Source organism: Cucumis sativus, chromosome 3 (genome assembly GCF_000004075.3).
Source record: "Cucumis sativus cultivar 9930 chromosome 3, Cucumber_9930_V3, whole genome shotgun sequence".
In the NCBI taxonomy this organism is placed as follows: domain Eukaryota; kingdom Viridiplantae; phylum Streptophyta; class Magnoliopsida; order Cucurbitales; family Cucurbitaceae; genus Cucumis; species Cucumis sativus.
In genome coordinates, this window is record NC_026657.2 from 34,079,437 (window position 1) to 34,107,352 (window position 27,916).

The window sequence follows — 27,916 nt, forward strand, 5'->3', positions numbered from 1 at the left end:
GCCAAATTATACCCTCATTTTCTTGCATTTCTCATAATCCATTTCTTCATCAATCATCAGCACGCAGCCTCTTCTTCTTCTTAATCGTCTTCCTGTGGCTTCATCATCTTTCACTTCTTCCTCTTCTTTTATGTGAATTAGCATCGTTGTCTCTCCTTGTTTTTCTTCTCCATTCATTGTTTTCTTCTTTTTTCTTCTTTGATTGAATTGACGTCAATCGGGATTGGAAAAGTTCTTCTTTTTCTTTGATTCAATAGTTAGACTTTTCTTCTTCTCGAACTAGTTGGGATTTGAATTTAGAGTCTGTGATAAATTTCCATAATTTTTTACCACAGTTGTCATTAATAGACAGTAACATAACGATATTACTAATCTATCAGGTCCCTCCTTCATTCTCATTCTATTCCTCAAGACATTGAAAGCAATAGGTCATTGAGAGGGAGAGATGAGTGTTCAAATGGTATTAACTAATAGATTGTCACCGAAAGCAAAAAAGTGAGAGATTGGGAGAGGAGAAGATATTGTGTTTGATGGAATTGGCATATAAATCATCACCGGAAAAGCAAGATCGAGAGCAAAAGATTGAGAGAAGCGATGATATTACGTTCAATGGTATATCCACAAATGGATTGTCATCGGGAGCGAGAGTAATAGAGTTTATTTATCACTGATAAAAACATGTGGGATAAGAAGAAGAGGAACAAGAAGGAGTCTGCTAGAGAGGAAGAGAAGAAGCTGTTGGAGAGGGAGATGAAGAAGAAGAAATGTAATAAATAAAATGAAGGTTGAAGAAGATACGTTAGTGAAGTTATGATTCACATGCAGTTGAAGAATGGGCTTTGGATATCTTTCAATCACGCCATGAAGAAGAAGATGTGAGAAATCTACAAAAACAAAAATCTATTTTTGTAAATAATTTAGAAGCAATTGCCATTTTTCAAATTAGAGCTCTTAGCCTAATTAGTTTTATAAATTAAATCTATGACACCATTTTTTCATTTACGAAAATGGCAAAATTTAAATCCAGTCTACATTTAAAAATTGTAAAATTACAAACCTATCATCTAGAATTATAAGCATTTTCACAATAACACTTAATACACATAATTGGTTTAATACACTTGATATATTGTTGATACATTTGTTTAACAACTTTGCAAATACACTCAATCAATTAAATACATTGATGCACTAAAGCATAATACATTTGTTGCATTGTCGATACATTTGTTATGATTTGTTCATACACTTGTTTTGTCTTGTTCATACACTTGATGAGTTTAATACACTATCTATAAGTTTGATACACCAAAATACACTACTGATAAACATTTTATACTTCACTGAATTAGATCTCAATGTCTTAAACTCAAAATTAGTCTTGACAGCGGAATGACTTCAACAAAATTTATTTACTATGTACAAAACAAATCTTTCTCCTTAAAAGCCAATTCATTCTTAATAGTGGTAATATAAACATCTTAATTAAAAATTGTTAATTCACCAACCCAAATCAGTCTCAACTATGAAAGAAGAAGTAGAAGAATCAATTAAACATCCAAAAATGTATATATAAAATGATCGACCAAAGAACATTGCATGCATAGATTGATCCTTAATTAATGTCAGAAACTAAGTCACATCTTTATCTTCAATAATCTTAAGAACACGATGAGCATCATTACTACCTATAGGAAACAAAACTGAAAATTATATACAATGATTCAACTTGAATTTTAGAACGTATCAAGTTCACACAAAAAAAGAATTAAATGATGATATCACTTCATCAACCAAAACACAATTTGTTTTCTAATATATCCACATAGCATAGTCGCTCATCCATTGATCACATGAAAAACAATATTACTCCAAGCTTAACCATAAATACGATGAACTACAACAATTTTGAAGAAATAAAAAATACTTAGTAAGTATATTAGTCAACTAATACATATAATATAAGTACACCATATCACTGGTATAAACAACATATACAAATTTTTATATATAAAAAAAGAACCAAATATAAATAACTAAAACAAAGCTATGCATGCAAAGCCCTTTCAATAAAAGAGATGAGGAACAAATAAAAGAGATGAGAAAGAATAAATTGTAGCCTCAATTTCAGATAGATGGTGATCGACTCACAGAAGAAGAAAGAAAAAAGATGATGATCAAAGTCCCTTATCAATTTTGGACACCAAAATATAGGAAAGAATATTCGAGTAAAAAAGAATATAGGAAGAAATACATACCTGAAGAAGAACGGTGGGGAAGAGAGAGAAGAAGATACGTAGCGAAAAGGAAAAATCCAGAACGATGGAGATTGAAGGAGTGACGGAGAAGACCACGAAGAGGGAGAAAAAGTGACGATAACATGAACGGTAAAAAAAGAATTAAAAAGTGATGGGAAAGGATTAAAATAAAAAGAGAATGAAAGAAAAGATAAAAGAATTGATATTTAGAGATGGACATTTTTTAAATAAAGAAAAAATTAAAATATAAAATATCAACAAAAATTAGAAAGTTGTTATATTTGTAAAATTGAAAAATTTAGTGCTAAAATTGCTAAATAATATTTTTATTGTATAGCTCAATGCAATTTCTCTTCAAAAATTTTCTTCAAAAAACTATATAACTTTCGACAAAATTAATTCAGAGTAAATAATTTGAGTATTTGTAACCTTTTCTAAAATTTACAAAACTTCACTTAGGTAAACGTTAATGAAGATTTTCTCACTAACTAATCCAAACTAGTAACCACTTAGTTACTGCTAATTGGCACAATCAATCTGATCAAAAATTTAGGAAATTAGGTTGCATCAAACAATTTTAAAAAAATATTTATGATTCATGTAACAAAAAAATAAAACCTATAATTCATGGTTATTTTTTTTTGTAAATTTCAGATTTATCTTTATTGGTCAGTATGGGACAATTCTTCACTTTTTCTTTTATTTTACGACATTTATTCATCTTCTTTTCATATTATTACTCTCTTTCTTCGCATTCTCATTTCTTCTCGAGAGCAATTTTTAATTTTTTCCTTTTTGTCATCTCTCATCTCTTTTTCCTTCTTTTTTTTCACTACATGATCATCTAAAAAAATCTAAACGATCAATTGTCTATCTGAGAAAAACAAAAATATATCATTATTCATCCGATAAGTGATAGATCTAAACGATATTGATACATGATCTAAACGATTGTGTACCTATATATAAACAAGATCAACAAGATCGTGTATCAAGATCGTTTAGATTTGGTACAAGATCGTCTATCCGGATCTAAACAATTGTGTACCAATTTCTAAGCAATTTTGGTACATGATTTAATATAAGATCATTTAGAATTGGTATAAAATGACTTACCACGGTCTATCATATATTAAGATTTTCATGTGTGTCACCAATAATTGAAAGGTATTTTTGTTATTTCAGACCGTGGGCTTTTCAACCTTTTTTGTTTTCAAAATTGTTTCATATGAATAAATATTTTCTATTTGTGAAAAATCTCCAAAGATTATTGATATTACTTTTGACATATATTTATCTAATAAGTCAGTTCGGGTTTTCAAAATTTCTTTTGAACAAGAAACCAGCCTATATTAATTATGTTTTCCACTCGGAACCACCAAATTGGCCGACTTCAACCGTTTCGATTAGTTTAAAGTGATTTTTTTCGGTGTTTTCTTTACTCGACTCATAATATATATCGAATAAGAGTGTGTTTGGTAGAAAAAGTAAATTCTATTTTATGTTTTTGGATTCACTAAATTCAGTCGATATGTGTTTGACGAACAATCTACAATTTAAATAGTGCAAATTCTAAAAGCAGTATTTTGTTAATGTTTTCGTTGTATCTAGATTTTGACTTTTACATTTTAAGATGAAGAATTAAATTAATTACATTTAAAATCACTAAAAATACTATATATATATATATTTGTGTGTGTGATGTGATGTAAACTCAATTCATTTTAAAATGTAATATGTATTATGTAATGTATTATAAATTATATAATAATACAAAATAACACAATTATATAAATTTTTAGGTTAAATTATAAGTTTGGATCCAAATAGAACTTAGTTATATGATTTCTAACTAGAACTTAATCCATTTAATTTTATAAAATCACAAAAGATAATCTCACTTGCAATCACTTTTTAATAAGGTTGTCAAACCATAAAGATTATATATGATTTTTATCAAACTATATGTTAAACTCTAAATTTCTCCAAACAAGCGGAACTAAAAACTTAATTAAAAATTAAAAATTAAAAAGGAAAATAGATGATCGAGCCTTGATTGTTGAACAATTTAAGAAAAATAATTAATAAGCAACACTCCCCCACCAATCTAATTTTCTTTACTCTTTTTTAGTTACATTCTTAACTAAACTTTAATTTAAAATTATTAATTATGGATTTAAGTTGGATTGTTTTCTTGAAGGTTTGATTGGTTTTTTTTTTTTGTTTTTTTATTAGTCTATACAAATTACTCCCAAAGGTTTGATTGAAGGTTTGAGAATTGCTGCCACCAAAAGAAATATTATTTTAGCTAATATAAAATAAGAGATTCCACTACTAGACCTTCAAAAATAAAATTAAGAACTTGCATGTATTTTTCATTATGCACTGATATTAAGATACAAAATGCGATTGATATGGATGATTGATATGATATATTAATCACATGATAATGACGTTATGATTGATATCTCCATGTCATACTATGATATTTATGGTATGTTACAGGCTATAGATAACTGTTATGTTATCTATATCCAATCATACAGTCTTCAATTGATATAAAATGAATACATTAAAATGATAAATATCCATAAATTAAAATGTTAACGAAAACATAAATTTTAAAATTAAAAAAAAAAAAGTTAAAAACAAATTTCAACAATTTAAAAATATAAATAACACAATTTAAAAAAATTTCAACAACAATAAGATAGATTCTCATCAAAAATAGATTTTTAGTTGGAGAGAGAAAAATAGATTAGTGTTAAATTAAAAATTAAGAATTTAGTTTTAAGAAAGAAAAATAAAATTAAAATCGAATAAAAAAATTATATGAAAAAAAAAAGTAGAATTTAATTTTAAAGAATAAAAATAAAATTCATAAAGTTTAAAAAAATACATGAATTTTTTCTTTAAAAAATATAATTTAGTTTTCAAGAATGAAAAATAAAATTTAAATTGAATAAAAATAAATCATTTATATGGAAGATAAAGAAAAAAAGTTGAATTTATTTTAAAAAAAAACAAATTGGAAAAAGAAAAAAATTAAATGAAAAATAAAGGAAGTAGAATTTATTTTTGAAGAAAATAATAAAATTCAAATTGAATTAGATAAAAAAGTTATAAAAAGAACTTAAGAAAAAGAAAATTTTATATGAAAATTAAAAAAACAAAGTTGGAAAAAAAAAATTGGGCGACAATGAGAGAGAAAAAAAGAAAAAGTAATAAACTCTACTTTTGTAATTAGTTTCGAAACAGATGAAGTTTTGTAAATAGTTTTAAAATGAACCATATTAATATAATTATACCTTTAGCCGCCATGAAAACAGAAATTAATAGAAACGAACTTTCCTTAATTAATAACAAAATTGTTATCATAAGGTTTTACAAATTCCACATATACCGACGAAAATGGTGACTCTCAGTATTCTTAAACAAAGACTTCTACTCTTCAACAAATTCTCCTCCTCCTCCTTATTTAAACCCCCTTTTCCTTCTCAAATTCTCCACCAATAAACCTTCAAATTCCACAATTTCCTCAAACAAACATGACCCATCCCATGGGACAGCTCTGGAACAATGTCGGCTCTTTAATGGCCACCGCCATGTTCGTTTGGGCAATCATCCAACAATACTTCCCTTACCATCTTCGTGCCCACATCGAACGATACGCTCACAAATTTATTGGGTTTCTTTATCCTTACATCACAATCACTTTCCCTGAATACACCGGCGAGCGTCTCCGGAAGAGTGAGGCCTTTACCGCTATTCACAATTACCTCAGTTCACGAAGCTCAATTCGAGCTAAGCGTCTGAAAGCAGAGGCGGTCAAAGATAGTAAATCTTTGGTTCTTAGTATGGATGATAATGAAGAAGTTATCGATGAATTTCAAGGCGTTAAGATTTGGTGGACTTCCAGTAAAACCGTACCCAAAACTCAGAGTATATCTTACTACCCTACTTCCGAGGAGAGACGATTTTACAAACTGACGTTTCACCGGCGACACAGAGAAACCATTCTTGACTCATTTATTAATCATATTATGGAAGAGGGAAAGGCCGTCGAGCTGAAAAACCGGCAACGGAAGCTTTATATGAACCATTCCGGTGAGAGTTGGCGGCATAAAAGTAGTTGGAGACATGTACCTTTTGAGCATCCAGCCAATTTCCGTACTCTGGCTATGGATCCAAAGAAGAAACAAGAGATTGTGAATGATTTAGTGAAGTTTAAGAAAGGGAAAGAGTACTATGAGAAAGTGGGGAAGGCTTGGAAACGTGGGTATCTTCTGTACGGTCCACCAGGAACAGGGAAATCCACCATGATCGCTGCCATGGCAAATTTCATGGAGTATGATGTTTATGATCTTGAGCTGACGTCTGTTAAGGATAATACAGAGTTGAAGAAGTTGTTGATCGAGATTTCCAATAAATCCATTATTGTGATTGAGGATATTGATTGTTCACTTGATCTTACGGGGCAACGGAAGAAGAAGAAGAAAACAGAGGAGGAGGGAGATGAAGCGAAGGAGATTGAGAAGAAGGCTAAAGAGGAAGAGAAGAAAGAGAGCAAAGTGACGCTTTCTGGGCTGTTGAATTTCATAGACGGAATTTGGTCAGCGTGTGGTGGAGAGAGGTTGATTATTTTCACGACGAATCACAAGGAAAAGCTTGACGAAGCTTTGATAAGAAGAGGAAGAATGGACAAACATATAGAAATGTCTTATTGTGGTTTCGAAGCATTCAAAATTCTTGCAATGAATTACTTGGATGTTGAATGGGATGATTCATACGATAAAATTAAGGAGATGCTAGAAGAGATAGAAATGGCACCGGCAGACGTGGCAGAGAATTTGATGCCAAAATACGAAGGGGAAGAAACAGGCGAGTGTTTCAAGAGATTGATCAAGGGACTTGAGGATGCAAAAGTGGCAGCTGAGAAGAAGAAAGCAGAGGAAGAAGCTGAAGCTACAAAAATGGCAGAGAAAGAGAAGGAGAAGAAGGAAAAAGAGGAGAAGAAAAAAGCTGAGGATGAAGCAGAAGCTGCTAAAAAGGAAGAGAAGAAGGAAGAAGAAGAATCGGGTGAGAAGGAATGTAGTAAATGCAATGGGGTAACAACAAGAGAGGTGAAGGAGAATGGTCATGTGGAGAAGAAACAGAACAATTGAATAAGAATAGCTATGTACGAGAATTGTACATTAGATTTAATGTGTGTAAAACGAAGGGCAATAAAAGAGGATTTGTAAATTGTAAACCATTTTAATGCATAATTTGTAGACTCGAATACTGTGTTAGTAAAAAAAATGGTTTGTACTGTAGAAGCTAATGCTCATGGATTGATTGTGTATGTTACGAATTCTACAATCATTGATTCTCGGCTTGACATATTCTATGATCCAGGAGGAGGTGAAGTACTTAATTAATATGTTGCTTTGATTTTGGTCGACATAATCTAATTTTATATACGATTTTTTGTTTTGAAAAGGCTCGATAAAAATCTTAGTTGCTCCGGTTTCATAGTATAAATCTATCCTATGATAGTTCCATAAGCAGCAAGGGGAAAAATCCCAACAATTGCACGATTCTGTCTCAAGTCTTCATATAATCTCCCATCCTCTCAAATACAGTGCTCTTTAAGCAATTTGATAATTCTAAAACCACATCTGGAAGAAGTCCTACCTCCGATCCTCTCAATCCCAAACACACTCTTATTCCATTCCTTGAAAGAAAAAAGTTTGGCACGAACAGACGAAGAACGTAGTGGAACATACAAGTTCTGAGACAATATAAATCTTCAAAATTCCTTAGTCATTCCATTAAATAAAAATTGGTGCACGGACTTAGTTTAATACAAAGGCTATGATAGCAAGTGAACAGAAAACCTCATGAAATTTCAAGAATCGAAGAACATACAAGATGCCAAAACCGAAAATTAAGCTCAGAATATGAATATTCATTCTCATCGACTTATCTTTCCGAGAAAAGAAAAATCTCCGAAGTCTGACATGTGAATTTAATTCATAATTCATCATCGCAAAAAAAATTTCAAAAATCTCAAAACAACAAAACAAAACACGTAATACACAAACTGTAGCAGAAGCTCTCATATAGCTTCCATAGATATCTACACAAACTTTCATCTTCAGAATAGCGTATATTGCCCTATTAAGGCATGTAATCACAGAGCAACCGCTACAGAAAAAGACATTTCCAGTACAAAATAAGTAGAGAAAAAAAAAAAACAAGTAGAAGAAAAGGAGATCAGAGGCATATTAGGAGTTGAAAACAGTCATGGTTTAATCAGAAACACGGACCAATATAAAAACCTCATCAAATCTCAATGTCAAATAATCAAACAAATGAACATGTAAAGAATAAGAAGAAGAAAAAAAAGCTAAATCATCAGAGACTTAAATACCAAGAATCATGGAAATGGAATAGATTTTCCATTCATATTGTTGCAGTTTTTTTCTCTCATCACTTGATTCAACTAAGAAAGAAATACGAATTGCAAATTACAAATGCAATAGAACAGACAAAATCAAATAGAGCTTCTGAAGAATGGAGTGGTAAAATGAAAAAGAAAGATTGTGAAACCTGAAGATGGAGGCGCATATTTATAGGTCCAATTTCGCCGCAGCGTAAGAAACCCTAACCGGAGAAGGAACGAAGAGTTCTGCCCTTTTCGGGAAATTTTGAGCAATTGAAACTGGGCTGACGGCCCAGTCAAACGTTGGGTTCATTCCATTGGCCCAATAGTTCATTTCAAACTTTATCACACATGTCCTACTCTTTTTTTCACTTTTAGACTAATAATGTATTAGCTTTTATTTGGCAACATGTTTCTAAAGAACTTCTAATATATTCATAAACTTTTTTAAAATTTGAGTTATATCTAGAAATTAATTTTTGTATTGTATTATATTTGCAAAAGTTAAAGTTTCAATTTGTTATATAAAAATATAATTTAAAAATATGAAGAAAAAATGTTAAGAATCTATAAATGTACATAACAATAGTACTAAATATGTTGAAAAGATAATAACATGACTTACAAAATAGAAAGGTTGCCCACTTACCTCAGAGAATGTGCTTTATAAAAGAAAGCTTTTTTTTTACTAGTGTGATGTTTGTCACACTCACTTTCATACTTAGAGTCGGTAAATAAAATAATGTAACAATTATAAAGTTTGAAAGTATGATTCAAGTTACTTTGTATAGAGATATAATAATGTATTTATGAAGTCGGTTGATAATAATGTTAGTCTTCTATTTCTAGAAACTGAACTGAAATATGAAATTGAAATTAAAATTAGATTTTATCATTCATATTAAAAATCACAATTCACGACCCAACTTAAATAACCAAACCGATCCACATCACGCTCGTGGTTCGGACGGTCATCACTCAGCCGACATCTCTTCTCTCCCCTTTGCTGCCGCATCTCCACTACCCCAACCCGCTGGGCAGAACGTGACCACGAATTCTCTGGCCGAGCAACTGGCCAACGGCGGCGGTGAATCGAACGCAAAGCTATAGTACGACGGGCAAGCCTCCTTAAACATCCTCGAGTACAAACTCGGCTTGCAAGTCTCTGGCGTTCCGTACGTATTTCTGCAACAGAACGAGTCCAATCCAAAAGCCAAACAAGCGCTTCTACAAGCTACGACGTCACCATTCCCATTCAATACCTTCAGTTCATCAGGGCAAATCTCATTCAGATTCTTCTCGCAGCTTCCAATCGCGCACTTGGGGGAAATGGGTTGTTTGGAATTCACTGAAATAGGAATGTTGAATCCATCGACAAGGCTAATGTCGTAGAAATTGGGTTTCGATTTGTCTTCTTGGAGGGTGACTTCGACGAGTGTTGCCGGTGGGGTTCCGATTAGCCCCTTGCAGGCGAGTTTTCCACCGCAGTCGCCGGTTTCGCAAGCCGGCCCTTGTTGGTTCGGGGCGAAGTTGCAGCCTGTTCTGGCCCAGAACCTTCCGGTCCAGGACGCCGGTGCAATTACGCGCTGTGTTTGGCCGGAAAGGAGAGTGAATCCACCGTCGGCGATTATTGGCTGGCCGGCGTTTGGCGCCGTCGCTGGCCATATAGTGAATGGGCATTTGTTGCGGAAGTAAAATGTCACCGTGCGCGCCCTTCCCTCTCCTGTGCATATACACATTAACATTCTTTGACTCTCACATCCTATAATCCAAACCTTCTATATCGATTGTTATTTTTCCGAATAAATTAACTTTATTATTATTATTATTGATATAAATAAACTTTATAAATTTTGCCCCTCTTAACAATATATTTCAATATCATTATATCCCTAAATTTAAAATTTTACCTTCGTATAAACATATAAAAAAGAGAGCCAATATGAGAATAATTTATTTGTAATATCAATCTCAAATTTTAAGGTTAGAATGAATATATATAAAAAATGATAGCATTTTCATCTTTTAACTAAATTATTTTAAATAGAAAGTTAAAATGTGAAATTGTGCCTCTCTAGTCCACTAGATTTTAAACTGGCTAACACATAACTATAAAAAAAAAAATGAAAATGAAAATTTTATAAGAGGTGGTTTTAATTGAATAGTCCTAATTAAAACATTTGCAATCAATTTGATTATAAGATACATCTTCTATCATTCATAAGATATATATGAAAAAATATTATTAAAGTGTTGTGTAGTTGAAAAAGATGCTAAATAAAACATTGTTATGTTGTATATATATCACATGAGTAGAAGATATATAAAAGAGATCAAAAAAGGGAGAGTTAAAGGTTGAGTTATACCAAATGAAAGGAAAATGAAAGAGAGGAAGAAGATGAAGAAAACGGGTAAACGATTAGGAAACTCCATTTGAAGAGATTTTGGGTGAAATGAATGATGAGATAGAGTTGACGCCACATTATATATATATTTGAATCGATCCCAGCTGCTTGAATTATACTTCAAGATTTGATACATTTACACACACATATATATATGAGAAGCTTTAATTATGAAAGTGACATGATTGTGTTGGGCACATATGCCTCCCCTTTAAGCATTTATCATTAGCTATACATTAATTAAAACCCAAATGCATATATGCTCAGTGGATATATAACTTTATCATGTGTTTGCTTCAAGCAATGGAAATCACCCTTCTTATTATTATCACTATCATTGCTTCATTCCAATTTTAATTTGTTATTATAGGTTTAAATTACCTTCCTTTAAGTTTTTGAAAGAGTGTGTCTTCAATCAACATAAAACGAGGAAAAACGTTTTATTTCATCATATGACATATTGTGTGATTGGACCTATAAATAATACTAAATCATTAATCACAAAATAAAATACAAAAAAATGCTAATGAAAATCGGCTAATTAAGCCAAATCCAAATTCATTCCAATATTGCCTGATAAAATGGAAGGAGAGTGGGTAGAAAGTAGAAGATTGCCTCAAAATTTCTTAAAGAAATGCCCCAATATCTCTAAATTAAAACTTGAACCCAAGAAATATACAGTCCTTTATTGTTTTTAAATTATTTCATTTTAATTCATATATTTACTAATTAAATTTAATGTATATTGAATAAAAAGATTTATCCATTGAAAATCAATCAACTACAATTTTAATTTTTATTCTAAAATAGTACACGAAAGATTTACCTCATCAAACATCTCATCTCATGTATCTTCCAACTGAGTTGTTTTAAGTTAATTAAGAAAGGTTAGTACTAGAGAGTGAACAAGCCCGATTTAGTAAAATAATCGAGACTAAAAATATAAAAACCACGTATACCAAAGAAAACTCAAATCTCAAGAATAAAAGTTTGTAAATTTTGAAACTTCTAACTAAATTAAAATTAAAAGTAAATTTTAAAAACTAAAAAGTTGCGACCATTTGAAACTTAGGAATTAAGTGGAAGCTAGACCTAAAAACTTTAAAAAAAATCCCAAAAAGTATAAAGAAAAATACGGATCATTTTCAAATATAACAAAATAAATTATACTAAAATACAACTGAGCATTAGTGATAGATATTAATAAATTATTATAAATATGTTTATTATTGATAGACTGGACGGTAACATTTTATTATATTTATAAATATGTCTAACAATTTAATAATTTAAAAAAATTATCTTATAGAATTGTGGATTTCGAAGGTGCTTATGAGTAAGTTAAATATATCAGTTTTAATCCCTAAACTTTCGTAGAAATAACAATTTAATTCATTTAGGTTAGTATGTGATAGTTTTGTCATCGTACTTTGAATTTTTTTTTTTTTTTTTTGAAGGAGAGAAGCATGGGTTGAAAAATGAAAAGCATAGGAAATATAGTAGTATATATTGTTTTATATTTCTTATGGACTGCTTTATCCCTATGAATAAGGTATATACTAATTGCCCATCCTTTTGAAATCTTCCTAATTTTTTAATATGGACATTTTCACTTGAAAATGAGGGCAAAACGACATCGTGTTAGTCATAGTCCAACAATGGAGGGAGCATCTCTGACCTAGTTCACCACGAAAACTTGCCAAATTCGCGACCTAAACAAAGTTTCCCATTTTCTTTTATTTTCTTTTCACCTATTCTATTCCTTAATATTATTACTTTTTTAATTTCATAAATTCAAGTGATTCTACTATAAATCTTGTCTTTACTCTTTTATCCCCATCCCTATTTTAATTTTAGTCTCTCAGTTTTGAAAAGGTTTACGTAAATATATATTTAAATTTTGTTTCAACATTGTCTCTATGAATTATTTGTATTTTTAACCTTTCTTCTTTGCTAAATACTTGTTTTCAATTTTAATATCATTATCGGTTAGTTAATTTGGAGTTAAATTTTTAATTTTAATTTAGTTAACGATAATCCTTTTAATTCTCTTAAATTAATTAATAAAAGTTAACAATAAAAAAGGGTAAAAAAAATCAAGTTTAAAAGTTCAAATTTAGAAATCTAAAGAATAAAAATGAATAGAAATCAAACCAAAAAAATCTAAAATAATAATTTTTTTATAAAATATATATTTTTTTAAAATTCTATCCCTAAATAGATATAGATAGATATTGATAAAATTTTATTAGTGTCTATCAATGTCACGGATGAAATATCAAACTTTACTGTATATTTTGTAAATAATTTGTCAAATTCACAAATTTTAACAATTTTGATATTTTTTTATTTAATTTTATTTTAAGTATTTAAATGTTCTAATTATACATTTATTTTCCCCTAAAAGAATATTATACGTGTAAATTATGATTATTTTTATTTTGATATGTTTTATGCAACACCAATTTATTATGTTATCGATTAATTAATCAAGTAAGCAAGGGTGAATTCATGTAAGAGTTAATTAAACTCCTAACTCTTACATGGATATGATGCATATATTGTAACACAAATTAAATTATTATTGCAGTTTTTTTTTTTTTAAAGCAATTGGATGGTTAAAAAGAGAGGGAGATCTCACAACTTGGGGTTTAAGCACGAACAAAAAAAACAAAACTATAATCAAATACATAAATAATTAAAATTCACACGACTCAAGAAAAAAAAGTCATAGAGACATAAACCACACATTCCACTTAAAACGTACAATGTATAAAAACTCATTGATCGAACAATCATGCTAATCACTTGGAAAAGATGCAAAATGAGAGTATGGATACACATATTACTCGATATTTGACACAAATATTGTAAATAATAACACCCCAAACAACTCTCTAAACCTTATATCTCTATCTATCTCCAAAATCAACAAATTCATAAGTTAGCTTTGTATATAACGTAGAATTCTATAGGAGCATCTTCCCTGCAAAAGCATGTCGTCCCCATATAGCCTTACTAAAAGAACAATATTCAAATAATAAATGATTCATAAACTTCCAACTCTGCCAATACATTATAACACACTCAATAGAGATATATTAAAATACTGAAATCTAGTATGTTCATGAGTGCAAAATGATTAAAGAATAAGAAGCTATGATATCATATTACTTCCAAACCAAATGAGCCTAATCCAGGGGAGCAGTACATAATGTCATGGACAACCTCTGATGACACCTATCGACTGAAAACCCATCATGAAGACAAGGGATTTAAGTTAATTACAACATCCTCCCAACCATACCTAATCAATTGTACATGTACAAACAGAGTCGACCAACTTTGAGTTAAAAGGTTAGTCCCAGGTCTCATTAGGGCACAAAAAATGATTACTCACCCTTTCATGAAGGAAACTATCAATATTTAAGATAACTTAGTGTCAAAATCAGTGTCTTAATTTCTAACCAATGATCATACTAAACTGAACAACAATGTTCCATTGTCTATAAAAATTCAATCCAAGGATCACCCCAACTATTATTTAAACGCGAAAGATAACACTCTAGTACCAAGACGAAGACTTAAATTATCTCTAATCACCTAAATAGATTGACCTCACAAACTATAAGCTTCAATGTAGATGAGCAAAAGCGTACAAAAGAATATTTTGTGGTCTTTCAAGTGTTTTTTTAAAGTTGTTTTTACACTATTCTTTAATAGTTACAAAATTACTGTTTATATTTTTATTCTAAATTGGTTTACTCTTTGGCTATCCATTTTTTTTATTGACGAACAGAAAGATTGAATTTTGATTTGATATATCTTTTTTGTTTTTAAAGAAATCTTAACATCATTTTTAACAAAGGCACAAGGCTTGTGCTAATGTTGAAGGGTAGTTAACTAATTGGTGCATATGGTTGCTACAATAATTTGTGTTGGACAAAGAGATCTAAAAATTATTAACAATAATGATCATCAATAGTAGAAGGTGAGAGAAGCCAATGTCGGAAAAAACTTCTTTGTCTTCTACCACAAAAATAAATATAATACATTCGTATGTATGTGTTTTATTTGAAATGATTTGAAATCAACATTCTCAGTAGACTCTTTTAATTTGGTAGTACTTTTGTCTTCGTCACTTCAATTTGTTAAAAGATTAATGTTTACGTATTTATTTCCAAAACATGAAAGAAAAAAATGTTTTAAATTTTACATTTAAGAACTACAATTCTACGCGATAAAAATAGTGCACAAGTTTTTAATAGAATTTAACCAAAAAGAAATGACGATGGGTCCTAGAATGCAACCAAAAATAAATATCAAGAATAAAATTATTGAGTTATCAAACTCACATTGTACACAAAAAAAAATAAATATTTTTAATAATCTTTTTTAAAAAAGAAATACATTTAATAACGTGATATTAACTATTTATATATTAGAATGGAAGATTTTACTTCCAACCTATAACTCCAAATTTATATTAATTGTTTTTCCAAAAAGTTGATTTTCCAATGCATACAAAGTTAAAGAACATAGAAAGATCGGTAACTCCAAGAACGACTTATCGGTTTATGAGATCTCGGCGCCACCTTTGCTCTTTGGTCTCTTAAGCTAAACAACTTGTCCTTTTCATAACTTCCACTCTTCATTTCTTTATATATGTAATTGTCCTAATAATTCTACTTCTAAAACACAAACCTAATTTTAATTTACTCTCTACACACCAACTTCTCCCAATGGCGGAAGGTAAGAATCAACAATCTTTCATTAACCACAAGACCTTTCCCACGATTGACCGATGCTCGTCTATTGGTCGGGAGAAGCATACGGTTGTTGCCGACATGGATGGGACTTTGCTTTGTGGTCGTAGCTCTTTCCCTTACTTCGCCCTCATCGCATTTGAGGCCGGTGGAGTATTGAGGCTTCTGTTTTTGTTGTTGGCCTCTCCAATTGCTGGATTTTTGTACTACTTCATTTCTGAGTCCGCTGGAATTCGTGTGCTCATATTTTCAACTTTTGCTGGAATGAAAGTGAGTTAAATTAAAGTTAGAATTCAAAATTTTAAATGAATAAACATTTCAAATTAAATGAGTAAACTAACGTAGTATATATAAATGTAAAGTTTAAATATTTCAAATTTTATGTTTAGATGTGTTTTGTACATGTACATAGTAAGATGGTGACATATAAAATAGAGAGTGGAAAACAATTAGAGATGTATTTGGCACAAAATTTGAAAGTTGAGTACCATATCAGTCCATTAATTTTTAAAGGAATCAAATAAACATAAGATTGGAAGTATTAAAACTTATTTAGATAGACAAAAAGAAAAGAAAAAAGAGGTTTTAGGCATTATTTGATAACAGTTTCCTCTTTTGTTTTCAATGTTTGAAAATGGTAATTATTTTAATACTATTTCTGTCTCGTGGTTTTCGTTAGGAAAAATATATTTATAAATAAACGAAATATAACAAAAATCTTTTCCCTTTGTATCAAAGGTTTCCGACATCGAATCCGTGGCGCGTGCAGTTCTACCAAAGTTCTACGCACATGACTTGCACGTGGAAACATGGAGGGTATTCTCGTCATGTGGAAAACGCTGCGTTTTAACCGCCAACCCCAGAATCATGGTGGAACCATTTCTCAAGGATTTCTTAGGTGCTGACATGGTTATCGGTACGGAAATTCACACAATCGGGCAGCGAGCCACCGGTCTAATTCAAAGCCCGGGAATCATTGTCGGAAAGAACAAGGCTAAAGCAGTCCAACAAATTACACAGCCCGACATTGGGATCGGTGACCGCCTAACCGATTACCCCTTTATGAAGCTCTGCAAAGAGGGCTATGTAGTTCCTGCAAAGCATGAGGTTAAGCCCGTCACCGTTGATAAATTGCCTAAGCCAATCGTGTTTCACGATGGCCGATTGGTTGTAAAACCCACGCCCTTTATGGCCTTCCTTTTAATTCTCTGGATTCCAGTGGGATTCATTCTCGCTTGCTTGCGAATTGCCGCCGGTTCTCTTCTTCCCATGCCGATTGTGTACTATGCGTTTTGGGCTCTTGGCGTTCGGGTTGAAATCAGAGGTACACCACCACCTCCCGCGAAGAAATCCACCGGCCAAACTGGCGTCCTTTTCATATGTTCACATCGAACCCTCCTCGATCCAATCTTTCTCTCAACTGCCCTCGGTCGTCCCATCCCCGCCGTCACATACTCCATCTCCCGTCTCTCCGAGATCATTTCTCCCATTAAAACCGTCCGCTTAAGTCGTGACAGAGCGGCCGACGCCGCGATGATCAAGAACCTACTGCAAGAAGGTGACTTAGCAATATGCCCAGAAGGGACGACATGTCGGGAGCCATTCCTACTCCGATTCTCGGCACTGTTCGCGGAGCTAACCGATGAGATTGTTCCGGTGGCAATGTCGAACCGGATGAGCATGTTCCATGGGACGACGGCGAGAGGGTGGAAGGGGATGGACCCGTTTTACTTCTTCATGAACCCAAGTCCGGTGTATGAAGTGACGTTTTTGAACAAATTACCGTACGAACTCACTTGTGGCGGGGGCGAAAAATCGAGCCATGAGGTGGCGAATTACATTCAGAGGATGATCGCTGCAACACTGTCTTACAAGTGCACCAACTTTACTAGAAAAGACAAGTACAGAGCTCTCGCCGGAAATGATGGCATTGTTCCCGAGAAATCAAAGGTTCAATCTACCAAAATAATGGGTTGCTAGAGATTCATGGTGAAACTATAAATTAAGTTGTTTAGCCCAATAACAGTATAGAACTGTATCAAAAGATATACAAATTTGGGAGGGTTTCTTTCCCTTTAAATTTTACAAATTATCAAATTGGGAGAAATTTCGCAAAAACAGATTCGAGGTAATTTCGTTGGTATGGGGTTTCCATATAAAATTACTTTAAACCGATACTCTGTTTGCATTCCAACTGATCTCAATTCACGATCAATTCTAAGCAATTTCAGTTCATCACGGATTTGGAATAAATTTTGTTGTTTGTTACTATCTTTTAAAATCCTAAATGATTTGTAATCATGCTTTTACTTTTAAAAAAAAAAAGTTTCGTTGCCAAGTAGATTAGATTTAGTAGAATTTGATAGGATATAATTAATTAACCTTATCATTTTCTAATTTTCATTTAACATAACCATAGTTAAAGGTTTAGTTTCTTAAATTCTAACCCAAGCATAAATTTTAAATACATTTATTTTAAACAAAATAATTAATTTTAAATCATTTATGTGATTTTAAACCACAATACTTACAATAATTTTTTCACCTTTATTCAAATGGAGTGTAAATGTTTCCTATTTTTTATTTTAATATTTAAAAAACAACTATTTTGATTCAACAAAACTAAACTACATTTAAAATATTTTTATTTATTTTGCTTAATCGTCTAATCACAGTTTATCATGTGATTTTTTTTTAATTTTTTAATTAATTTTTTATTTGTGTAATAAAGACGGAATATCTAAATGAGCAATCCCATAATTTATCAGGGATAAAAACTCTCATTACTTTACTAAAAACAAAATCTTCTTAATATTATGGATTAAATTTATGATTTGATGGATGAAATATTGGAGATTAAATTTATGATTTGACAAAGAAACTAATGAAATATTATCAATTAAATTTGTGATTTGACAAAGAAACTAATGAAATATTATCAATTAAATTTGTGATTTGACAAAGAAACTAATGAAATATTAGAGATTAAATTTGTGATTTGACAAATAAACTAATGAAATATTAGAGATTAAGTTTATGATTTGACAAAAAAAAATAGTAGGGATTAAATTTTTGGTTTGAGAAAGAAACTAACAAATATTAGCAAAGGATTAAACGTGTCATTTGAGAAAGAAAAATCATAAGACAAATAATTAAATGTTGATATAAAAAAACATAGATAAAATGCTATTTTGATACAAAAATTATAATATGTAAAAAAGTAAAAAGGAGCAATTTAAATATAAATTTTATGAATGGTATATACTAATACTAATATATTGAGAGGCATTATTGATAGAATTCCTAAATTAGAAATTTTATTATATGTGGTTTCAAATATTAGAAATAATTTCAATATATTGATGGGCATTTAATACTTGAAACACAACAACAAAGAAGTAGGAAGAAAAGAAGATTATAAAAATGGATAGATATATTAATGGGAATATTTAAAAATAGTCATTCCATTATAATCTTTCCTAAAAAAGAAAGCATACTTTTAAGAGAGTCAATGCAAAGCAATTTCCCGCTGGAAGAAACTTCCATTTCCATGGTTATCAACGGCGGGTTTGCAATTGCAGCAAATCCGCCTCTGGGTTCCCTATTAAATTTCATCACAAATGAGTATGAACCCCAACAATCGAATCTCTACCTTCCTCACTCTTCTCCATTTTCATTCTTTCCTTTGATTTCCATTTTTTACATACATTTTATTTACGTTTTGCTCTCTCTTCAATTTCTGGCTTTCATACCTCCATTTTCGCTATGGCTTCTCCATTTTTTCTCCCATTTTCTATCTTTTTCCTTTTCCTTTTCCTTTTACCCTTTTCTTCTCTCTCCGCCAATCGCTTCCCCAAATTGATCTTACACAACAACGACATGTAATAATACTTCATCGATTTCTTCATTTCTACTTTCTTTTCTCTGTTTTCGTTTTCCCCATTCATACGCCATTTTAATATTTGACCTAATTGATGTCTATTTCACAGAGATGAGTCTGTTATTAGGATGAAAACGGGTGGTTCCGCCATGACAATCGATCCCACTCGTGTCATTCAGCTTTCATCCAAACCCAGGTCCTTAAATTTCTTTCTTTCTTTCTTTCTTCATTGATTTTCCATTACCTCTCGAACTTGCAAATTTTGGAGAACCCATTTTTAATTTTCACTTAATCTGATGAAAATGTACAGGGCCTTCTTATATAAGGGATTTTTGTCTGCTGAGGAGTGCCAACATCTTATCAATTCGGTAGAAGAAAATTCTTAATCTTCATTTTTTTGGAGAAAATTAATCACCACACTCCATAGTGTATAATTGTGATACATATTGTGCAGGCGAAGGGTAAGCTACATCAATCATTGGTGGCGGCTGGAACAGGTCAGAGTGTTACAAGTAAAGAACGAACGAGTACTGGCATGTTTCTTCACAAGGCCCAGGTATTTTAACTCAATAGTAACAGAAGTTTATGTATCCATAATGCTATTTACTGGTCATCTACTCAAAATGTCTGTCACTTTCTGTAGTTTAGACTGCCTTTTCCATTTTGTTTATCCTGGGGGTTCGTATAAGGACAGAACATGAAACATGAACGAGACAGTTGAGCATTGATGTTATGTTCAGATGCTGGAAGAATCAAATATCTTGTCCTTATCTATCTTCGGCTGTTGCGTGCATGATCCTGCCTGTTTCATTTTTTGTTTTAATTGGTCGTCAAAAGGCCTTCTTTCAATTGGCTTTTGATATACTTTTTGAGGTTAATAGACTCAAGAGCAATCCAAGAGCTGTGCAGTATATTTGAGTTCTTACTTTGTTTTACTCGAATGACAGTGCTATTACTATTCAGTCAAAATATAATTTCATATTAAGGTAAAATTAGTACCTTGTCTCTGCAGTTTTAGACGCTAAACCCAATAGTCTCAACATCAATGAATGATGTTCGGGTTTAGGTATTGTTCCTCCAATGATCGTAGTACCAAGTACTTCTTGCCGAGCTCTAATATGATCAGATTTATAAGTAAGCATCTCTTGTAAAATATGAGCAACCCCAAATCCTTCTAGAGCCCAAACCTCCATTTCTCCCACCCGTTGTCCACCTTGCTTGGCCCTTCCTCTAAGGGGTTGTTGTGTAACAAGTGCATAATGTCCACTGGAACGTCCGTGTATTTTATCATCAACTTGATGAATTAATTTCAAGATATAAGGCTTTCCTATTATAACAGGTTGTTCAAAAGGATTTCCCGTTCTTCCATCAAATATTCTGCGAGTGAAATTAAAATTTTAACTTGGTGTTGATGTTGATTGGCGAAAGGTTGATGTAATCATCGTCATAGTAGGATGAAGTCACAAGACTGAGAATTTTTAAACTTGGAATGCCATTTCCCTATTACTTTTTCCTGGCACTTGCAGGTTGAAGAACTTTTAGTTGTGGGTTATTTATTGGTAGATGTTGAGTTGTGTCAAAGTGCAGACAACCTTTCATTGTCTTTTTTAGATTTGCATCTTCCTTAAAGATAAACAACGTGGATTTTGATTCTATGGTTCCATTCTCTTCCCAGGATGAAATAGTTGCTCGCATCGAGTCAAGGATTGCTGCATGGACTTTCCTTCCCCTTGGTAAACTATATAAATTATTTGATGTTTTGTCTTTCATTTATTTATGGAATGAGGCTTGTATAATCTCGAAATTGTTGTTCTGTTCAGATAATGGGGAGCCTATTCAAATACTAAGGTATGAGAACGGACAGAAATACGAGCCACATTTTGATTTTTTTCAAGACCCAGGCAATATAGCCATTGGAGGTCATCGGATAGCCACAATCTTGATGTATTTATCCAATGTTGAAAAGGGTGGAGAAACAGTCTTTCCCAATTCTCCGGTATTGCTTTTCTGAAACATTAATCGCTCTCATCCAGGACTATTTGTAATTATTGACTCGTTATATTGTAACTATTAAACTTGTTATGAATAATTGCATTTTCAAATCTCTTTCTGGCAGGTTAAATTATCCGAGGAGGAAAAGGCTGACTTGTCTGAGTGCGGTAAGGTTGGCTATGGAGGTAATGAATCTTTTCTTTGAAAATATATTATTGGAGGCTGCGTTGGCACCGAGTTAATGTTATTCCTTAAACATTTCCTAATATCTTTTGCCTCAACTTTTGGACAATAACTTGGAGGTTTCTTGATTGGTAAAATTTTCTTCAAATCAAAAAGTCAGTTGGAAAACTTTGTTTATTCAAAAGGACTGCCTATGCTCTATCAGTTGTTCGATTCTTATATTAGAAATACAATGCTGAAAACATCATTAAGAATTTTGACATAAAGCATATAAAAGATTAAGTGATTGATTATCAACTCCCGAATTTGCAAAAAAACTGCCATGGGAAAAAGTTTATCTTAGTCTCTACATCACATTTTTCTCTCGTTCCAGCTCATTGTTTCTTCAGCCATCTGTTATTGTATCATCCTGCAATCAAATTTGTATGATTCAAAAGATTATGTTTGTTTGTGGGTGCAGTAAGACCAAAGTTAGGTGATGCTTTACTGTTCTTCAGTATGAATCCAAATGTGACGCCAGACACGACCAGCTATCACGGAAGCTGCCCAGTGATAGAGGGTGAGAAATGGTCTGCAACTAAATGGATTCATATGCTTCCAATCGATGAATTTTGGAGGAATCCAGCTTGCGTAGACGAAAATGACCACTGTACTGCGTGGGCAAAAGCAGGTGAATGTGAAAAGAATCCTGTTTATATGATGGGTTCTAAGAACGAACTTGGATTTTGTAGGTTTAGTTGCAAAGTATGCTCTCCCTCGTAGAAAATAAAATGCTTCTTTTTACTTGTACACAAATCAGTGGTAAGAGTTTTTTCTCCTTACACATGTACAAATGTAAATGACCTTGAGAGGTGAGATATCACTTGGTAATTGGTATACTTAACTATTGACTCTCTTTCTGTCTCTCCTAGACTCCAATATATCTATCTATTGTGCACACACGTATGTATGTACATTTTTGTGTGGAATATTTTGATAGGAAACTAGATAGTCCTCTCGAATTGGCGTAGCTTGTGTCGGTTTGGTGCAACTTTTTAGCTTGCTGATTGTTAATGAATTTCAATGATGATCATTTATATGTTTTGGTGGAGAGAAAGAAAGATTATGCTCTGTTCTATTAGTTGTTCAACAAGGGGTAAAGTTTACATGGTCTTGGAGTTTGGCTTAAAATGGATCTAAGTAAGGTTTTCTTACACACTTAAAATGGATCACTTTTATTTTATACAAGTTTAACAAATACAGTACTACACATGTTCACAAGTTTTAGAAATTTCAGTATACATATTTTATAATTAATAAACTCTCGTTTCAACTAATCTAATGTTTTTTTTTAGAAAATTTCTATTACTACAAAACAAGTAAAAAATAAAAAATAAAAATTCTTATAACACCATGGTAGGAATTTTTTTAATATCATCTCTATTTTTCTTTATTACATAGTAACATTAAAAATAATATTGGATGCTTATGTACTTTCAATAAATTTTAAATTTAAACATAATTTTAATTTATTATTATTTTTAAATATTATTTATAACATTCTTACAGTAAATTTCAAAAACATATTCACATATTTTTTTCTTGCGTACAAATTACAATTACAATTTAATTAATTTTGGTAAAAATTAACTTTTTTCTTTATTTGGTTTTCAATTTTTTAAAAATTTCATTTGCTTTCCCGGAAGTCTTTTGACCATTTACGTACCTCCACGTCAGCATGAGCGACGTCAGTCCATGCAAAAAGAAAATCATGCAAAAATTCAACGTAATTTTATTAATTTCTTCTTTAAAAAAAGAAAAACAAATATCCAAAACCCAAAAGGCAAAAACAATTCCGAAATAATCTGTTCGAACTTTCCCGCTTCCATTCGGATTCCAATTCCTTCTTCAATTTCTCCCCTTTCTTAATTCTTCTCCATTTCTACTTGCACTCACTATCAATTTCCCCCTTTGACTCTTCCCCTTTGCGTATTACTAAGAAACAACAACAGTGTGAGATAGAAAAAGAAAATCAATGAAACTGAGAGAAAAGGGAGAACGATCCAATCAAGAACGAAAACGAGGGCGAATCGATCAATACAGAAAGGATTATGGTGGAAGAAGGCTTTTAGGAATTTGGGATTGCATTTAGTAGTGGAACGGCTAGTTATCTTATGGGTATGAGTGCCAAAATAGCTGTGCAAGCGGAAGAAGGTAATATTCCAATTAATACAAGAGACTCTCTGTTGGTTGGATGATGGGTTTTCTGTTTATTGTTAGTTTTGTTGGGTTATTATCTTATCTCTATTGTGCCTCTTAGGAAGATGCTGATTCTAAAATCCAAATTAACATATCCTACTGGAACTGCAACTGCTTATCTTATTAATAGCTTTCACACACCTAAAGGAGCTTAAGTTGGCAAAGAAACAAGTAGCCGTCCCTTTTAAGACCTTTTGTTGTAGCTTTGTATTTGCTCTGTTCCAATGGTTCTTTTCTGCTGCCGATGGGTGTGGGTTTTCCAGCTTCCCCACATTTGGTCTTCAAGCAAGCAAAGAGGTCCTATTTTGAATTCTCATCTACTTGTGTTGGTGTAGGAATGATCTGCCCTTTCATGGTTAATTTGTCTCTTCTTTTTGGAGCTATTATTTCATGGGTTATCATGTGGCCCTTAATTGAGTTAAAGAAAGGTGATTGGTACAGTGCTTCTTTATCTTCTAGTAGTCTTCATGACTCAAGGTTACAGGGTTTTCATTGCCATTGCTATGATACTTGGTGATGGTCTTTACCATGTATTCTTCATGCCTTTTCAAACATTCTACAGCTTAGCTAAGCAGAAGTTCAGCAATGAAAAATTGAAAATGTTGATTCATCATTCGAAGTTACTGACTACGATGCTCAACGGGGAACTGATTAACTTCTTGAAAGATCAAATACCTAAATGGGTGGCAATGGTTGGCTATGTTGTACTTGCAGCCATACCTGTAATCACAGTTCCTTTAATCTTCCATAAGTTGAAATGGTACGGTATTTTGGCTCACTGATTGGTCTCTTGCATCAAACTATGGTAAATTTGCTATTATCATCTTTAGTGCTTGGGTTGGCCTTGGCGATGGAGGTGTTATTGCTGGTCTTGATTTCCTATGGTGTCATGATGAGCATTCTTATTACTGCTTCTGATCTTATGCAAGACTTCAAGACAGGTTATTTGACTCTAACCTCTCCTCGGTCGATGTTTGTCAGCCAAGTTTGTGGGAGTGCTATTGGCTGCATTTTGTCCCCCCTTGTCTTTTGGTTCTTCTTCAAAGCTTATGATGTTGGAGACCCTGAAGAGTCATACCCTGCACCATATGGTCTAATGTACCGTGGTATTGCTCTTCTCAGCGTCGAGGGAGTGTCTTCCCTTTCCAAAAACTGCCTCACCCCTGTATTTTGCTTCTTTATTGGTGCTGTTGTCATTAACATTATTTGGGATGTCCTCCAAAAGTTTGAAACCAAATACCGCTTCTACCATTTGGTCCAAGTCCAATGTGTATGGCAACTCCATTCTACCTCGGTGCCTATTTTGCTATCGACATGTGTTGGGAGCTTGATTCTTTACATATGGTAGAGGAAGAACAAAGTCAAGGCCAATGAGTATGCTCCTATCGTGGTTTCAAGACTTATCTGTGGCAAATCTTTGTGGAGTGTGCCAGCAGCCATATTGGCCTTGGCCAGGTCAAAGCTCCTCTTTGCATGAAGTTCTTGAGTTCCTCTGCTAATGCTAGGGTTTATGCCTTCTTACAACACTACAATGTTCATTTGTTTTAGGATATTAACCTCAATGTGCATTTACATTTGACTACCAAGTGATTTAGTTTAGCTTGTTTATATTTTGAGATTTACTTTTACAAAAACTACATTGATCTTGAGCTTACAAGTAATCGATAAAATCTTAATTTTTTAAATAGTTTGTTATTACAATCTTTTTAGATTTGTGATACCCATATCATCAATTAACTTAAAAAGCTTATTTCTCATTGTCCTCCTTTTCGTTCCCACAAATTAGTTAAAAAAAATGTCATTTAACATATTTTTGAATTGTAATCAACTCCATAATCAAAGAATCACCCACTTTGAGCCTTCAAGAGAATGCACTTGGGGCCAACCTCATGAGAGAGAGAAAAAAAGAGAGATGAAAACAATCATGCAGTAATGGTTAATTGAGAGCCAAGTTTCCATGCATTTCTTGCCTTAAGATCACTTCATAAACATTCACTTCCCCCTCTTAGAAAAATGTACTAGCTTCTAATTGCATCACCATTACATAATATAACTTCTGCCCTCAATTTCCCTTTCATCACCATTGTTATAAGATGGGAAAACCTCCTTGCTGTGATAAGTCCAATGTTAAAAGGGGGCTCTGGACTGCAGAAGAGGATGCCAAAATCCTTGCTTATGTTTCCAACCATGGAGTTGGCAATTGGACTCTGGTTCCCAAGAAAGCAGGTCTCTTCTCTTTTCTCACTTTATCTTCTTTGTTTTGATTCTTTTGTAATTTAACAAAACAAAAAGGCATTTTAATAAATATACAATTTGGCTCCTTTTCCAACAGGTTTGAATAGATGCGGAAAGAGTTGTAGATTGAGATGGACTAATTACCTTAGGCCTGATCTCAGGCATGACAGCTTCACTCCTCAAGAAGAAGACCTCATTATTAAGCTCCATCAAGCCATTGGAAGCAGGTCCATACCTTATTCACTTCCCTTAATTTCTTCATCCTTTGAGGACACTCGACTTACAAGTTAGGCTTTTGTACTCGAGTTTATGCCTCGGAGTTTCTTTCTTCTGGATTTGCCTAGCTTGTCTAAATTTCCAAAACTTTGTTTTACAAATCCGATATTAGGGCAATGAATTGTTTCACAGGTCTCTACAATGGTATGATGATATTATCTTTTACTTAAACGCTACTCCAAATGGTCTCATATAAGCAGATAATGCTCATACTCATAAAATCAGATAATCTCTATACAATCCAAATATGAACTATGCAAAACTAATCCAATCCAAGCTATTATAAAGGGAAAAAACATGGCATGTTATTGAGTGCTTGAAAATGAATAACAAAAAATCTCTGCTTCTTGATGTAATGCAGGTGGTCTGTAATAGCAAAGCAACTTCCAGGAAGAACAGACAATGATGTGAAGAATTATTGGAACACAAAGCTGAGAAAAAAGCTATTAAAAATGGGAATTGATCCAATAACTCACAAACCATTTTCGCAGATCCTTTTTGACTATGGATCTATAAGCAGCCTCCAAACCACACCAAAACCTCTTATGGGTCCCTTCAACAAAACCTTAACTCCAACAACAACAATGGCGAAAAGCCAGCAGCCATTTTCTTCAGGAACCAATATGGGAGAGCAATTCCAGTTTCAGACACCAAAAAAACCATACATTTTGAAGGAACAACCGACAAGCTCGTCTTGTTCATCATCTTCCATCAATGGCAGTGAAACAATGTTCCATTTGGGTAGTTCTTCGGGGCACAGCAATGGGATTGAGCCAAATTTGCAGCGATGTGAAGGGTCTTCTTCTGATCCGTCATTCGATTCGTTTGTGGATGCTTTGTTGGAGCAGGATTTTGAGATTAAGGGTTCCTTTCCGGAGATCTTGGATGAGTGTTTTGATTATTGAGAAATTTGGGGTTTTAGTGTTTTTTATTTGTCATTTCTGTTTTCCTTTTCCAAAAATAAAATAAAAAATAAAAAATTAATAACTGCCTTCTTTGAATGGATCAATTTCAATTCTTCATCACTCAAATTATTTGAAATTTCCAATAATAATCCTAAATTTTCATTTCAAACTTTTAAATCTCTAATATAATCAACAACTCCATGGAAATCAATTTTGTGCAATTGAAATAACTTTTTGTTGGTTTTTAAATAAAATTGAAGGGTACGAAAATTCCTTTGCTTGGGTGTTGGTTGATTAGTCATATCAATTAGTTGTATAGATGTGTGATGGAGGTCAATTCTATGTATTTAT

The 27,916-nt window shown here is 32.4% G+C and overlaps 5 protein-coding genes, 1 long non-coding RNA gene, 4 other non-coding genes and 1 pseudogene across 10 annotated transcripts; 5 read left to right on the top strand and 6 right to left on the bottom strand.

The window, feature by feature from the left end:
* Nucleotides 1-5,666: 5,666 nt before the first annotated feature.
* Nucleotides 5,667-7,576, top strand: LOC105435136 (AAA-ATPase At3g28580). The gene has a single exon (XM_031883051.1). The coding sequence runs from the start codon at nt 5,807-5,809 to the stop codon at nt 7,421-7,423; it is 1,617 nt and encodes a 538-aa protein (XP_031738911.1). The 5' UTR covers nt 5,667-5,806; the 3' UTR covers nt 7,424-7,576.
* Nucleotides 7,577-7,829: 253 nt separating this feature from the next.
* On the bottom strand, nt 7,830-9,044 carry LOC116402786. Its single transcript, XR_004215430.1, has 2 exons — nt 8,853-9,044; nt 7,830-8,447 (listed from the first exon to the last, which is right to left on the bottom strand). It is a non-coding gene; the product is annotated as an uncharacterized LOC116402786 (long non-coding RNA).
* Nucleotides 8,187-8,295, bottom strand: LOC116403019. Its single transcript, XR_004215749.1, has one exon. It is a non-coding gene; the product is annotated as a small nucleolar RNA R64/Z200 family (small nucleolar RNA).
* Nucleotides 8,354-8,443, bottom strand: LOC116403018. Its single transcript, XR_004215748.1, has one exon. It is a non-coding gene; the product is annotated as a small nucleolar RNA U54 (small nucleolar RNA).
* Nucleotides 8,513-8,594, bottom strand: LOC116403013. The gene has a single exon (XR_004215742.1). It is a non-coding gene; the product is annotated as a small nucleolar RNA SNORD18 (small nucleolar RNA).
* Nucleotides 8,653-8,743, bottom strand: LOC116403015. The gene has a single exon (XR_004215744.1). It is a non-coding gene; the product is annotated as a small nucleolar RNA Z199 (small nucleolar RNA).
* A 460-nt stretch (nt 9,045-9,504) lies between the features above and the next one.
* Nucleotides 9,505-11,195, bottom strand: LOC101221868 (thaumatin-like protein). Its single transcript, XM_004147408.3, has 2 exons — nt 11,052-11,195; nt 9,505-10,408 (listed from the first exon to the last, which is right to left on the bottom strand). The coding sequence occupies exons 1-2, from the start codon at nt 11,116-11,118 to the stop codon at nt 9,660-9,662; spliced, it is 816 nt and encodes a 271-aa protein (XP_004147456.2). The 5' UTR covers nt 11,119-11,195; the 3' UTR covers nt 9,505-9,659.
* Nucleotides 11,196-15,593: 4,398 nt separating this feature from the next.
* Nucleotides 15,594-17,988, top strand: LOC101209547 (glycerol-3-phosphate acyltransferase RAM2). Its single transcript, XM_004147440.3, has 2 exons — nt 15,594-16,126; nt 16,595-17,988. The coding sequence occupies exons 1-2, from the start codon at nt 15,833-15,835 to the stop codon at nt 17,834-17,836; spliced, it is 1,536 nt and encodes a 511-aa protein (XP_004147488.1). The 5' UTR covers nt 15,594-15,832; the 3' UTR covers nt 17,837-17,988.
* Nucleotides 17,989-19,383: 1,395 nt separating this feature from the next.
* LOC101221643 (probable prolyl 4-hydroxylase 7) lies at nt 19,384-22,847 on the top strand. The gene is made up of 8 exons (XM_004147407.3): nt 19,384-19,737; nt 19,846-19,932; nt 20,047-20,104; nt 20,191-20,292; nt 21,412-21,469; nt 21,557-21,732; nt 21,853-21,913; nt 22,372-22,847. The coding sequence occupies exons 1-8, from the start codon at nt 19,622-19,624 to the stop codon at nt 22,671-22,673; spliced, it is 960 nt and encodes a 319-aa protein (XP_004147455.1). The 5' UTR covers nt 19,384-19,621; the 3' UTR covers nt 22,674-22,847.
* Nucleotides 22,848-23,080: 233 nt separating this feature from the next.
* Nucleotides 23,081-25,834, top strand: LOC101209300 (annotated as a pseudogene).
* A 246-nt stretch (nt 25,835-26,080) lies between these two features.
* On the top strand, nt 26,081-27,655 carry LOC101209053 (transcription factor MYB35). The gene is made up of 3 exons (XM_004147439.3): nt 26,081-26,375; nt 26,482-26,611; nt 27,022-27,655. Exons 1-3 carry the CDS (start codon nt 26,243-26,245, stop codon nt 27,563-27,565), a joined length of 807 nt encoding a protein of 268 aa, XP_004147487.1. The 5' UTR covers nt 26,081-26,242; the 3' UTR covers nt 27,566-27,655.
* Nucleotides 27,656-27,916: the final 261 nt, after the last annotated feature.

Bases quoted from the DNA above. Each gene is read 5' to 3' on its own strand.
- LOC101209547 (XM_004147440.3), top strand. From the start codon at position 15,833: ATGGCGGAAGGTAAGAATCAACAATCTTTCATTAACCACAAGACCTTT. The intron at 16,127-16,594 runs GTGAGTTAAATT...TTTGTATCAAAG, and splicing joins CAACTTTTGCTGGAATGAAA to GTTTCCGACATCGAATCCGT.
- LOC105435136 (XM_031883051.1), top strand. From the start codon at position 5,807: ATGACCCATCCCATGGGACAGCTCTGGAACAATGTCGGCTCTTTAATG.
- LOC101221643 (XM_004147407.3), top strand. From the start codon at position 19,622: ATGGCTTCTCCATTTTTTCTCCCATTTTCTATCTTTTTCCTTTTCCTT. The intron at 20,105-20,190 runs GTAGAAGAAAAT...CATATTGTGCAG, and splicing joins GCCAACATCTTATCAATTCG to GCGAAGGGTAAGCTACATCA. The intron at 21,914-22,371 runs GTAATGAATCTT...TTGTGGGTGCAG, and splicing joins CGGTAAGGTTGGCTATGGAG to TAAGACCAAAGTTAGGTGAT.
- LOC101221868 (XM_004147408.3), bottom strand. From the start codon at position 11,118: ATGGAGTTTCCTAATCGTTTACCCGTTTTCTTCATCTTCTTCCTCTCT. The intron at 10,409-11,051 runs GTATAACTCAAC...GTATATGCACAG, and splicing joins TTTCATTTTCCTTTCATTTG to GAGAGGGAAGGGCGCGCACG.
- LOC101209053 (XM_004147439.3), top strand. From the start codon at position 26,243: ATGGGAAAACCTCCTTGCTGTGATAAGTCCAATGTTAAAAGGGGGCTC. The intron at 26,376-26,481 runs GTCTCTTCTCTT...CTTTTCCAACAG, and splicing joins TCTGGTTCCCAAGAAAGCAG to GTTTGAATAGATGCGGAAAG. The intron at 26,612-27,021 runs GTCCATACCTTA...GATGTAATGCAG, and splicing joins CATCAAGCCATTGGAAGCAG to GTGGTCTGTAATAGCAAAGC.